This window comes from Chlorocebus sabaeus, chromosome 12 (assembly GCF_047675955.1).
Source record: "Chlorocebus sabaeus isolate Y175 chromosome 12, mChlSab1.0.hap1, whole genome shotgun sequence".
NCBI classification, from domain to species: domain Eukaryota; kingdom Metazoa; phylum Chordata; class Mammalia; order Primates; family Cercopithecidae; genus Chlorocebus; species Chlorocebus sabaeus.
Window position 1 is genome coordinate 62,304,323 of NC_132915.1, and position 12,855 is coordinate 62,317,177.

Here is a 12,855-nt window from a genome sequence, read left to right on the forward strand (position 1 = left end):
AGTGTACATGTAATGGGAATATGAGGAGGAGAGTAGAAGCAGAAAAATATTTGATGAAACAATAGATAAAAACTTTCCAATTTATTGATAAAAACTTTCAAATTTATTGAAAAACACTACACATCCAAGAAACTCAGTAAACTCCAGGTAGGAAAGAGATCCACACATAGACACATAATAAAAATGCTAAAAGTTAATCATAAGGAGAAAGTCTGGAAAGCAACAAGAGAAAAATGACTTATCACATACAAGGGAACCTCTGTAAGCTTAACAGTGGACTTCTCGTCAGAAACAATGGAGAACATGTAACAACCAGAAGGCAGTAGGATGACATACTCAAAGTGCTGAAAGAAAACTGGCAACTGGCCGGGCGTGGTGGCTCACACCTGTAATCCCAGCACTTTGGGAGGCCAAGGCGGGCAGATCACGAGGTCAGGATATCGAGACCATTCTGGCTAACACAGTGAAACCCCGTCTCTACTAAAAAATACAAAAAACTAGCCGGGCGTGGTGGCGGGCGCCTGTAGTCCCAGCTACTTGGGAGGCTGAGGTAGGAGAATGGCATGATCCCGGGAGGCATAGCTTGCAGTGAGCTGAGATCACACCACCGAACTACAGCCTGGGCAACAGAGAGAGCGACTCCGTCTCAAAAAAAGAAAAAGAAAACTGGCAACCAGGAATCTTACATCTCATGTAACTAACTTTAGAAAATAAAGATAAAAACAAAAGTTATTGCTAGCAGGCAGACTTGCCTTACAATAAGTACTAAAAGAAATTCTTCAGGCTAAAAGCAAGTAAACCCGAATAGAATTTCAAATCCACATGAAAAAACAAAGAGCACTAGTAAAGATGATTATGTAGTTATAAAAGGCAGTATAAATGCGTATTTTTTCTTCTCAACTGATTTAAAAAACTGTGTAAAATAATATGTATATAATTATATTTTTAGGCCTGTAACCTGTAGAAGTATATTTGATAATTATAGCATAAAGGAGATAGATGAGATCAAAGTTGTGTTACAATAAGAAAATGATACCAGATCACAACTCAAACCTACAGGAACAAATGAGGAAAGCCATAAGTGGTAAATTTTTTAAAAGAGGAGGGCTAGGCACAGTGACTCACACCTGTAATCCCAGTGGGAGGCCAAGGTGGGCAGATCACTTGATGTCAGGAGTTCGAGACCAGCCTGACCAACATGGTGAAACTCCGTTTCTACTAAAAATACAAAAATTAGCCTGGTGTGGTGGCACATGCCTGTGATCCCAGCTACTTGGGAGGCTGAGGCACAAAAATCGTTTGAATTCAGGAGGCAGAGACTGCAGTGAGCCAAGATCGTGCCACTGCACTCTAGCCCAGGCAACAGAGCAAGCCTCTGTCTTTAAAAAAAAAAAAAAAAAAAAAAGGCTGGGCACAGTAGCTCTCACCTGTAATCCCAGCTACTCAGGAAGCTGAGGTGGGAGGATCACTTGAGGCTAGGAGTTCAAGACCAGCCTGGGCGACATAGTGAGATTCAATCCCTAAAAGAATTTTTTTTAATTACTCAGACATGATGGTATGTGCCTGTAGTCCTACCTACTCGAGAGGCTAAAGCGGGAGGATCACTTGAGGCCAAGAGTTCAAGACTGCAGTCAGCTATGATCATGCCACTGCCTTCCAGCCTGAGTGACAAGAGTGAGACCCTGTCTCCAAAAGTAAATAAATAAAGCTGTAAATATGTCTATTTGTTCTCTTTCTCAGCTTCTTTAATAGATATAACATTATATAAAGTTATGACAAAGCAGTATTGGGTTTATAGCATATAGATGTGATACATATAACAATAATTGCACTAAAGGGGAGAAGGATAGAGCTGGGTAAGGGTAAACTTTCTATATCTTACGGAAGTTAGTATCAATCTGAAGTAGTTCTGATGAGATGTATATGGTAAGCCCCAGGGGGACCACTAAGAAAATAACTCAAAAGATGTAGTGAAAAATATAATTAAAGGAATTACACTATAGAAAATATTGACAAAATGCAAAAGAAAATAGGAAAGGAGTATTAGAATAACAAAAAAGACATGAGACTTATAGAAAACTAAAAATCGCAGACATAAGTCCAGCTATAAGAGTAACATTAAATGTGAATGAATTAAGCAAAAGCAGAGATTTTTGAGTTTTGATTTATCTATTTTTTATAGAGATGGACTCTCACTCTTATTTCCCAGGCTGATCTCAAACTCCTGGGCTCAAGCAGTCCTCCCACCTTGGCCTCTCAAAGTGCTAGGATTACAGGCATGAGCCATTGTACCCAGCCAAAAGCAGAAAATGTTTAGACTGGATTTAAAAAACAAGATCCAACTGTATGCTCTCTAAAGTCTTGCTCTGTTGCCCAGGCTGGAGTGCAGTGGCGTGAGCTAGACTCACTGCAGCCTCCACCTCCCAGGTTCAAGTGATTCTCCTGCCTCAGCCTCCTGAGTCACTGGGATTACAGGCAGGCACCACCACGCCTGGCTAATTTTTTTGTATTTTTAGTAGAGACAGGGTTTCACCATGTTGGTCAGGCTGGTCTCAAACTCCTGACCTTGTGATCTGCCTGCCTTGACCTCCCAAAGTGCTGGGATTACAGGCGTGAGCCACCACACCAGGCCCTGGAGACAATCTTTATAGTCAAAGATACAGTGAGGCTGAAAGTTAAAGAATAGAAAAAGTACACCATGTAAACAGTAGCCATAAGAGACTCCAGGTGATCCCCATAGGGTCCTGGAAACAGGACTTGTCTTAAACCTAGTCATGGATGCAGGCACCACCAGATATTCACAGAGCTCAAGTCAGTGAGACTGTGGATCATGGTTTCTGATTATTTATAATCCCCAGATGACTTTCAGAGTCGAGAGCATTCCACTAAAGTCATCCATGGCTACAATTTTAAGGAAATTCAAGTCTACACTGGAGATGTGGGGCCTGAGGAAAAAGATGATTTATTCTTCATTTTTGTTTTGTTTTGAAACAGGATCTTGCTCTGTCACCTAGACTGGAGTGCAGTGGTGCGATCACAATTCACTGCAGCCTCAACCTCCCGTGCTCAGGAGATTCTCCCACCTTAGACTCCAGAGTAGCTGGGACTGTAGGCCTGCATTACCACCTCTGGCAAATTTCTTGTTTTTGTGCTTTTTTTTTTTTTTTGGTAGGCACAGGGTTTCACCATGTTCCCAGGCTGATCTCGAACTCCTGGGGTCAAGCGATCCTCCCACCTCGGCCTCTCAAAGTGGTGGAATTATAGGCATGAGCCACCACACCTGGCCTTTTTTTGACTTAGGCAAAACATCGTGTACTTTAAAGCGTATTCCAGTATCTAATGCTAGGCCCTGAAATTGTCAGAAAGGGCCCAGTCTGCCAGATGAACGGAAGATAGGGAAGAAGCATTGACTGCATCCTTCCCTCAACTCTGATTCTGGAGTTGCAGGGCATGGAGGGGAAGACCAGTGTGGCTAGCAAATTTGGGAGTATGGAAATGAGTAGTTGCAGTTTTCATTTCCAGCTCTTTTCGTTTTTATTAAAGATTTCATTCATACCTGTGAAAAGCTCTGCCATGAAGGAGACTGTGGACCATGCTCTCGCACATCAGTTATTTCCTGCAGATGCTCTTTCAGAACAAAGGTAAATCCTAAACAATGCTCGAGTTGTTGCCATCAATGTTTTTTTTAAAATGGTGGTTATGGGAGGGGAGGAATCAAAATAACCTCAGTAGGATAGGTAGGGGAAGTGGTTGTGGCACTCAAGGTCCAGAGGCCAATAGTGAGATAAGGCAAATAGATCACTCTACCAAATACAGGTATGATAGCCTGAAAAGAGGAACAATAGCACTGTTGCAAGGAGTCAGCCAACTAGGAAGTTAGAGGAAACAGTCCATGTGACCACCCACTTGTGATACCAACTTTTGATACCAATTGAAAGTTCAGTGGTCCCTAAGACCACTTGAAAGGCTTGATAATTTGATAAAAAGGACTCACTGAACTTGCTGATGGTTACACTTATGGTTAGAGGTTTACTACAAGGAGGTTACAGTTTTATTACAAGGAAAAGGATACAAATTAAATCAGCCAAGGGAAGAAGTATGTAGAACAGAGTCCAAAAAAGTACCAGAAGTGGAACTTCATTTGTCCTTTCCCTGTGGAGTCAGGAAAGTATTACTCTCTCTGCGTCAGTGTGTGACAGCGTACATGGAGTATTGCCAACCAGGAAAGTTCACCCAAGCTTGTGTGTTCAGTTTTTATTGGTGCTCTATTGTGCAGTCATAGTTGACTGCCCATGTGGCTAATCTCAGTCTCCAGTCTCTCCAGAGGTCTACTGATACCATGTGACCCAAAGCCCCTGCCCTAAAACTGTCCAGTGTGACCAGCCTGCTCCTAAATCACGTAATTGGACTATCCAGTGACTCAAGACTCCAGGCAAACAATGACACTTCTATCAGACATGGCATTCCACTAGGCTTAGAGATTACCTCTCAGAAGCCAAGTGCAAAGGCCAGACTCTCTTTGAGTAAGGTTTAATTCTTCACTGTACAACTGTTTTGTACAACTGTTTTGTCAGTTTCTACTTTCTGGTGAAAGCCTGGATAGTTTTTATTTTTCTTTTTTTTTAATTTTGTTTATTTACTTATTTTGAGACACAGTCTCACTCCATCACCCAGGATGGAGTGCAAAGGTGCAGTCTTGGCTCACTGCAGCCTCCGCCTCCCAGGTTCGAGTGATTCTTTTTTTTTTTTTTTTTTTTGAGACGGAGTCTTGCTCTGTCGCCCGGGCTGGAGTGCAGTGGCCGGATCTCAGCTCACTGCAAGCTCCGCCTCCCGGGTTTACGGGTGATTCTTATGCCTTAGCCTCTGGAGGAGTTGGAATTACAGGTGCACTCCACCATACCCAGCTAATTTTTGTATTTTTAGTAGAGACGGGGTTTTGCCATGTTGGTCAGGCTGGTCTCAAACTCCTGACCTCAAGTCATCCTCCTGCCTCAGCCTCCCAAAATGCTGGGATTACAGGTGCACGCCACCACACGTGGCTAATTTTTGTATTTTTAGTAGAGATGGGGTTTCACCATGTTGGCCAGACTGGTCTTGAACTCCTGACCTCAAGTAATCTACCACCTCAGCCTCCCAAAATGCTGGGATTGCAGATGTGAGCCACTGTGCCCAGCCTACCTTGGATAGTTTTTATCAGACTTTATGTTATCAAAAGTCTTCAGGTGATTCAACTTGGAGAACACACTGAGTGTTGATTTATCCTGCTCTTTGACCTACCTGGTCATTTCAGTGTATATCAATGTTTGTCCCAGTAGAGTACAAGCCAGGGTGGAGACAGAATTCTAAACCGTTGGTTATGTTAAACACAATGCAGGGTCTGGCAGCATCTGACTTGCAGATAATTCTGAGGATATAGTCCATAAATGGGAAGCTAGTTTAATAGGAAAGCTTCAGAAAAAAAGGGAAAATTAGTGTAATTTACATTTTACAAAAGTTGTGTAATCATGTGTGGGTTTTTTTCCTGAAAGAAATTACAATATACATGGGATAGTAGAGGCATTTTGAATGTCAGGTATGGGACCACTTTGTACTTTGCAAATATAATATTAAAGTCTGTGAGATGCTGTGATTTGGCAATCATAAATTTAGTAATGCCCAGAGATGCTCTTCGTGATCTTTGTGACTGAAAATTATAAGCAGGGTTGGGACATACAAGCTGGAAGTGGCTGCTGTCAGTTTTCTTCATTCTCCCACAATCCCTCTCTCTATCTCTACGTTTTCTTGCTTCTCATTGACTCTCTGTCCTCACTCCCTCTAATAGCAGACTCCATAGCAGTGAGTGTATTCCTGAAAAGCTATATGTAAACTGGATTTTTGCAAGTAAAAGTTCTTAAATTACAGGAGGAGCTCACTGTCTATACAAACTGTTAAACCTGTTTGACAAAGTAAAAAAATCTCTTCAAAAAGCTGATAATTGGCTGGGCACGGTGGCTTATGCCTGTAATCCCAGCGCTTTGGGAGGCTGAGGCAGGCGGATCACGAGGTCAGGAGATCGAGACCACGGTGAAACCCCGTCTCTACTAAAAATACAAAAAATTAACCGGGCACAGTGGCGGGTGCCTATAGTCCCAGCTACTCCAGAGGCTGAGGCAGGAGAATGGTGTGAACCCAGGAGGCGGAGCTTGCAGTGAACCAAGTTTGTACCACTACACTCCAGCCTGAGTAACAGAGTGAGACTCTGTCTCCAAAAAAAAAAAAAAAAAAAAAAAAAGCTGATAATTATCACCTCATTATTTAACTAGATTTTTCATGAATATGGATTTTTCATGACATGGTTTTTGTAATGGAATGGGCTTTTTCACAGAAGTGAGTTTTCTAGATAAATAAAACTTATTTCTTAAAACTTCAAAGGTTGTTTTCATTTCATCTCTTTGGTGGGACTCTGATAAATGTATGCTGTGTCTTACTATGTCTTAATAAAGCATGCTATATTTAAGTCTTTATGGTAATTCATGTGTAGGAGTTTATGGGAGTTCTGCCTTTCCTGACATTTCTAGATAACCTCTCCTGCATATCATTTCTTCTGTGTAATCCAATGTTCACTGTTGGGAGCATTAACCCAGTTTCATGAGTTAATGCTCATGAAATCACTTTTGCTTTATATCTGTAGAGAGCATATAGGGAACTTTTTCATATCACCAGTCCCAGGCACCTCATTTTTTTAATCTGAAATGTATATTTTCCAGCCAAGAACCTTTTATTACTTAGACCTCTTCGCATCTGTTATCAACTCCAGTAGCTGCTTTTTTTTTTTTTCTTTCCCCAGGATAATTTTTACTAAGAGGGAACTTTTAAAGTCATTTTTCTCATATCTGTCATTTCTGAGTACATGGCAACCTGTAAATGACATCAAAGCCAAAATCAGATGTAGAAGCCAGGCAGCTAGCCAGACTCATTCTACCCCAAGTGACTGACTTGTTTCCCACACACTAGCGTCGCTACCCACGTTTTTTAGGATCATGCCTCAGCAAAATTACATGATAGACCTTTTAGACCACTCATATGTAATGGAAGCCACAGTAATAAAACTTCAGAGGCCAAACCAAAGATCTGCTTTATTTCACTTTGCTATAGTTTGGTGGTATTGTCAGGTGTGCTCTGAAGTGTGTAGAGCCGTTTGTCCCTGCATGGTACAGATTGTTACCTGTTTTCAATTCTTATGTCTGCTTTTTATGGCTTTTTCTGTCTGTACCCTTGTTAGGTAATGACTTCTCTTTCCATTGCATACCCTTAGCAGCCCCTCTTTCTATTCAGATTTTATAATTGTTAGTCTACTGTGAATTTGGAGACCAGACCACAAAGATTGTTAGAATTGTATTTTCATGAAAAGTCTGTAAGCCTGGAGTCCTCTCACGAGTAAAGCTCATTCATATAGGGATTAGGCTCACTCCAGGCATGGCAAGTGAAGTTGGTGAATAAGTGACTATCAGAGAAGTACGGGATATTTGGGATATTCTTGTTACCTTTGGCATTATATTATAGTTGTATTGTTTTAATTATTCCTAAAGTAGTTACCGTTTCTTTTTCTTTTTCCATAGGAGCTTCCATGTACCAGTCTCAAAAGTGAAGGTATGACTGGGGTGGGGCATGAGGGAATTTTTGGGATGTGGGTATCTTCACTTTGGTAGGGAGTTGGGTTATATGTTTGTCGAAATTCAGCAAAGGACTGCTTAAGATTTGTGTATAACTTTCACCTCAATAGGAAAAAGTTATAAATTGAATTCTGTTGATGAAATGCTGAAAAATTTAAGCTAAGTATTCTCATGTCTACAGCTTGCTTTGAAATGCATTAAAAAAGAAAATTAGTGGGTAGCTAGAAGAATGGATATATATATATATGAAAAAGTATGTTAATGGTAGAATCTAGATATGGGCATATGGATGTTCAATGTAAAATCGTTTGAACTTTTTTTTCTTTTTTCTTTTGAGACAGAGTCTCACTCTGTTGCCCAGGCCAGAGCGCAGTGGCACGATCTCGGCTCACTGCAACCTCAACCTCCCAGGTTCAAGCGATTCTCCTGCCTCAGCCTCCCAAGTAGCTGGGATTATAGGTGCGCACCACTACACCTGGCTGATTTTTGTATTTTTGGTAGAGACGGGGTTTCACCATGTTGACCAGGCTGATCTCTAACTCCTGACCTCAAGTGATCCACCTGCCTCAGCCTCACAAAGTGCTGGGACTACAGGCACCCGGCCTCAATTCCTGTTTTGATGACCGTCACATACTCTCGTTGAAACCACTTTAAAACCTTTTTGGAAAAGTGATGGAAGATAAGGATATGCAAAATAAAAGGTCTTATTGTAGTCAGAAAGCTAGCTGTATCGGTTAGGAAGCTTCTGGATGCAGGTATCCAAACCCAAGAAAAAGTGACTTTTACTATAAAGGTATTTACTGTCACACCTAATAGGAAGTCTGGAGGCAGAACAGGTCTGAGATTGGTTAATTTTAAGCTCAGTGATTTCCAGGACTTCAATTCGGCTTCTCTGTGGTTTTCTTGATTTTCTCCTTGTGAGTATGTCAGCTACTGCAACTTCACACGTTGGGTCTCTGCCCAACAACATCTAAACAAAATCCATGAGGAGAGTGTTGATCTTCTCTTCCTATGTAAGAGCAAGGAAAACAGTCCTGAAAGGTTCTCAGTACACTTTGTGTCCAATGCTTCTACCTAAACCTGTCACTAGCAAAGTGAACGGAATTACCCTGGTGGGTAAAGCTAAACAACATCCACCCCTGGAACTGAGGAGCACGCTGGCCTCCAATTTCTGAACAAAATTAAGGCTGTCTTTGCCTGAAAGAGGAGAGTGACTGGGAGGTACCCAGCAATATCTGCCTCAAAACCGTATTTAAACTTTTGGCTCAGTGTGCCATCTGTATCAAGGAAAAAAGTTTGGTTATTAAAAACATAATTTGGGTCCAGGCATAGTGGCTCATGCCTGTAATCCCAGCACTTTGGAAGGCCATGGTGAGCAGATCACCTGAGGTCAGGAGTTCAAGGCCAACCTAGCCAACATGGTGAAACCCCATCTTTACTAAAAATATAAAAATCAGCCAGGTGTGGTGGCGCACATCTATAATCTCCCCTACTGAGGAGGCTGAGGCAGGAGAATCACTTGAACTCAGGAGACAGAGATTGCAGTGAACTGAGATCAAGCCATTGTACTCCAGCCTGGGTGACAGAGACTCTATCAAAAAACAAACAAGAAAAACATAATTTGGGCCAGATGCAGTGGCTCACATCTGAATCCTTATGCTTTGGGAGGCCAGGGCTGGGGGATCACTTAAAGCCGGGAGTTCAAGACCAGCCTGGGCAATACACTGTCTCTGCAAAAAAATTTTAAAAGTTAGCCAGCCATAGTGGCATGTGCCTGTAGTCCTAGATACTTGGGAGGCTGAGGCAGAGGATTGCTTGAGTCCAGGAGTTTGAGGTTGCAGTGAGCTGTGATTGTGCCATTGCACTCTAGCCTGGGTGACAGAGCGAGACCCTATCTCTAAAACAATAAAACAAAATAATAAAAACATAATTTGAAAAAATTACAAAATTAATACACTTATGAAGTTTAAAGAAAAAAAGAATATAAAGCAAAAGATGAAAATTTACCCTCTGATAGTAGTTTGTTAGATAGGGTTCCAGGTCTTTTTCCCTATTCATACAGATGTATAAACATGCCAGCATAGTTTTGTTTTTCCCCTAGATTTAGGCTCATGCTAAAGATACTGTCTGCAGTTTATTTTCCCTCACTAATATCTCAAAGACATATTTCCATGTCAGTATGCATAACTCTTGCTCTTGCAGAGTATTCTGTATATGGGTCCACCATGTCATAGTTCACCATGGCCCTTTTGGTGTTCATTTAGATTGTCTCCAGGTTTTCCCCATTACTAATAAGCAGGAACTGTCCTGTCCCACTTTTTATAACTTTACGATGCAAAATTTCAGCCATATGTGAAAGTGGTATAATGAATCCCCACATACCTATGACTTGTCATCATCAGTTGTCAACATTTTGCCTCTCTTGTTTTCATCCATCCCCCTTCCCAACATTTTATTTATGCTGAAGTACTTTGAAAACAAATCTCAAATATCATTTCGCCCATAAATGCTTCAGTGTTTAGCCCACGTTTTTTTAGTTGAAATTCACATAACATATAATTAACCATTTTAAATGTACAGTTCAGTGGCACTTACTCCTTTCACAATCTAGTTCCAAAACATTTTCTCTATCTTTTCTTTTTCTTTTCCTTTATTTTGTTTTATCTTACCTTTTTTTTTTTTTTTTTTTTGAGACATAGTTTTGCTCTTGTTGCCCAGGCTGAAGTGCAGTGGCGCGATCTTGGCTCACTGCAACCTCCGCCCCCTGGGTTCAAGCGATTCTCCTGTCTTAGCCTCCTGAGTAGCTGGGATTACAGGCACCTGCCACCATGCCAGGCTAATTTTTTTGTATTTTTAGTAGAGATGGGATTTCATCATGTTGCCCAGGCTGGTCTCAAACTCCTGGCCTCACGTAATCTGCCTGCGTCAGCCTCCCAAAGTGCTCGGATTACAGTCATGAGCCACCGTGCCCAGCCTTTTTTAAAATTTTATTTTAAAAATATGTAGAGACAGGTTCTCACTATGTTGACCAGGCTGGTCTTGAATGGTTGGCCTCAAGTGATCCTCCCATGTTGGCCTCCCAGAGTGCTGGGGAAAAACATTTTCATCACCCTGAAAGGAAACCGTGTATTAACTAAGCATTTACTCCCCACTCAGCCCTCACCCGGGTAACCACTAATCTGCTTTCTATCTGTATGGATTTACTATACTTCATCTAAATGGAGTCACAATATATAATCTTATGTGCCCCACTTCTTTCACTTAGCATGTTTCAACTTTTTGGCCATTGTGAATAGTGCTGTTATGAACATTTGTATATGTGTTTTTGTTTGAATACCTATTTTCATTTCTTTGGGGTATATATCTAGGAGTAGAATTGCTGGATCCGATGGTAATCTTGTGTTTACTTTTTTTGAAAAACTGCCATTCTGTTTTCAACAGTGACTGCACCATTTTATATTCCTACCAGCAATGTGTGAGGGTTTCGTTTTCTCCACATCCTTGTCAATACTTGTTATTTTCTGAGTTTTTTTGTTTTTGTTTTTGTTTTTGTTTTTTTGAGATGGGGTCTCACTCTGTTGCCCAGGCTTGGAGTGCTATGGTGCAATCTCGGCTCACTGCAAACTCCGCCTCCCAGGTTCAAGTGATTAAGCTGCCTCAGCCTCTCGAGTAGCTGGGATTACAGGTGCCCACCACCGTGCCTGGCTAATTTTTGTATTTTTAGTAGAGACGGGGTTTTACCATGTTGGTCAGGCTGGTCTCGAACTCCTAACCTCATGATCCACCCGCCTCAGCCTCTCAGAGTGCTGGGATTACAGGCTTGAGCCACCACACCCGGCCATTTTGGGGGTTTTTAAAATCATAGCCATCCTAGTGAAGTGATATATCACTACCACATGATATGATGTCTCTGATATTTCATTGTTGATTTTTAAAATATATTTATTGTTTGAGACAAGTTCTCTCTCTGTCGCCTAGACTGGAGTGTAGTGGCAGATCACAGCTCACTACAACCTTGATCTCCTGGGCTCCAGTGGTCCTTTCACACCAGCCTCCCAAATAGCTGGGACCACAGGCATGCGCCACCATGCCCATGGCTTAATTAACTTTTAATTAAGTTTTAAAAACTTAATTTTTAAAAGTTTTTGCAGGACTGGGTGCGATGGCTCAAACCTGTAATCCCAGCACTTTGGGATGCCAAGGCTGGCAGATCACTTGAGGTGAGGAGTTTGAGACTAGCCTGGCCAAGAAGGTGAAACCCCATCTCTACTAAAACTACAAAAAATTAGCCAGCATGGTGGTGGGCACCTGTAATCCCAGCTACTCGGGAGGCTGAGGCAAGAGAATCGCTTAAACCCAGGAGGCGGAGGTTGCAGTGAGCAAGTTTTTGTAGAGACAGGGTCTCATTGTGTTGCCCAGGCTGGTCTTGAATTCCTGGGCTCGAGCAGTCCTCCTGGCTCAGCCTCCCAAAGTGCTAGGATTACAGGCAGGAGCCACCATGCCCAGCCACACTTAAATTTTTGATAGAAACATACATGCAGCCAGCCTTACACACCCACGGGTTCCATATCCATGGATTCAACCAACCATAGATTGAAAATATTCAAAGACAAATTTGTAAACAAATTACATCTGTACTGAACATGTACAAAATTTTTTCTCATCATCGTTTTCTAAACAATAACTATCTAGATAGCATTTACATTGTATTTGGTGTTATAAGTAATCTAGAGAAGATTTGAAGTATAAAGAAGAGTGTGCATAGGTTATATGCAAATATTATACCATTTTGTATAAGAGACTTGAATATCTGTGAATTTTGATATCCAAGGGAGGTCCTGGAATCAGTCCCCCATGGACTGCAAAAGTTTGTACACCCATCTACCAAGATGAGTGTGCCTTTTTCTCCACACCTTAAACCCTACCATTGCTATTTTTTTTTAGACAGTTTTAAAGGTGAAAATTGATATTTTAGTATGCATTTTCAGCTGGGCAGAGTGGCTTACACCTGTAACCCCAACATTTGGAAGGCCAAGATGGGAGGCTCATTTGAGCCCAGGAATTCGAGGTTACAGTGAGCTATGTTAATGCCACTGCACTCCAGCCTGGGTGACAGAAAGATACCCTGTCTCTTTAAAAAAAAAAAAAAAAAAAAAAAACTGACGGCCTGGCATGGTGGCTGACACCTGGAATCCCAACACTT

The 12,855-nt window shown here is 41.6% G+C and overlaps 1 protein-coding gene across 4 annotated transcripts in view; it reads left to right on the forward strand.

Annotated features, from left to right (window-relative positions):
• The window catches only part of NFX1 (nuclear transcription factor, X-box binding 1), an 83,810-nt gene that overhangs the window by 36,366 nt on the left and 34,589 nt on the right, over nucleotides 1-12,855 (forward strand). For all 4 annotated transcript variants that reach the window (XM_007968995.3, XM_037998326.2, XM_007968994.3 and 1 more), the window contains exons 10-11: nucleotides 3,544-3,641; nucleotides 7,599-7,629. In XM_007968995.3, the coding sequence (XP_007967186.2) occupies nucleotides 3,544-3,641; nucleotides 7,599-7,629 (129 nt within the window). The remainder of the gene's footprint in view (nucleotides 1-3,543; nucleotides 3,642-7,598; nucleotides 7,630-12,855) is intronic.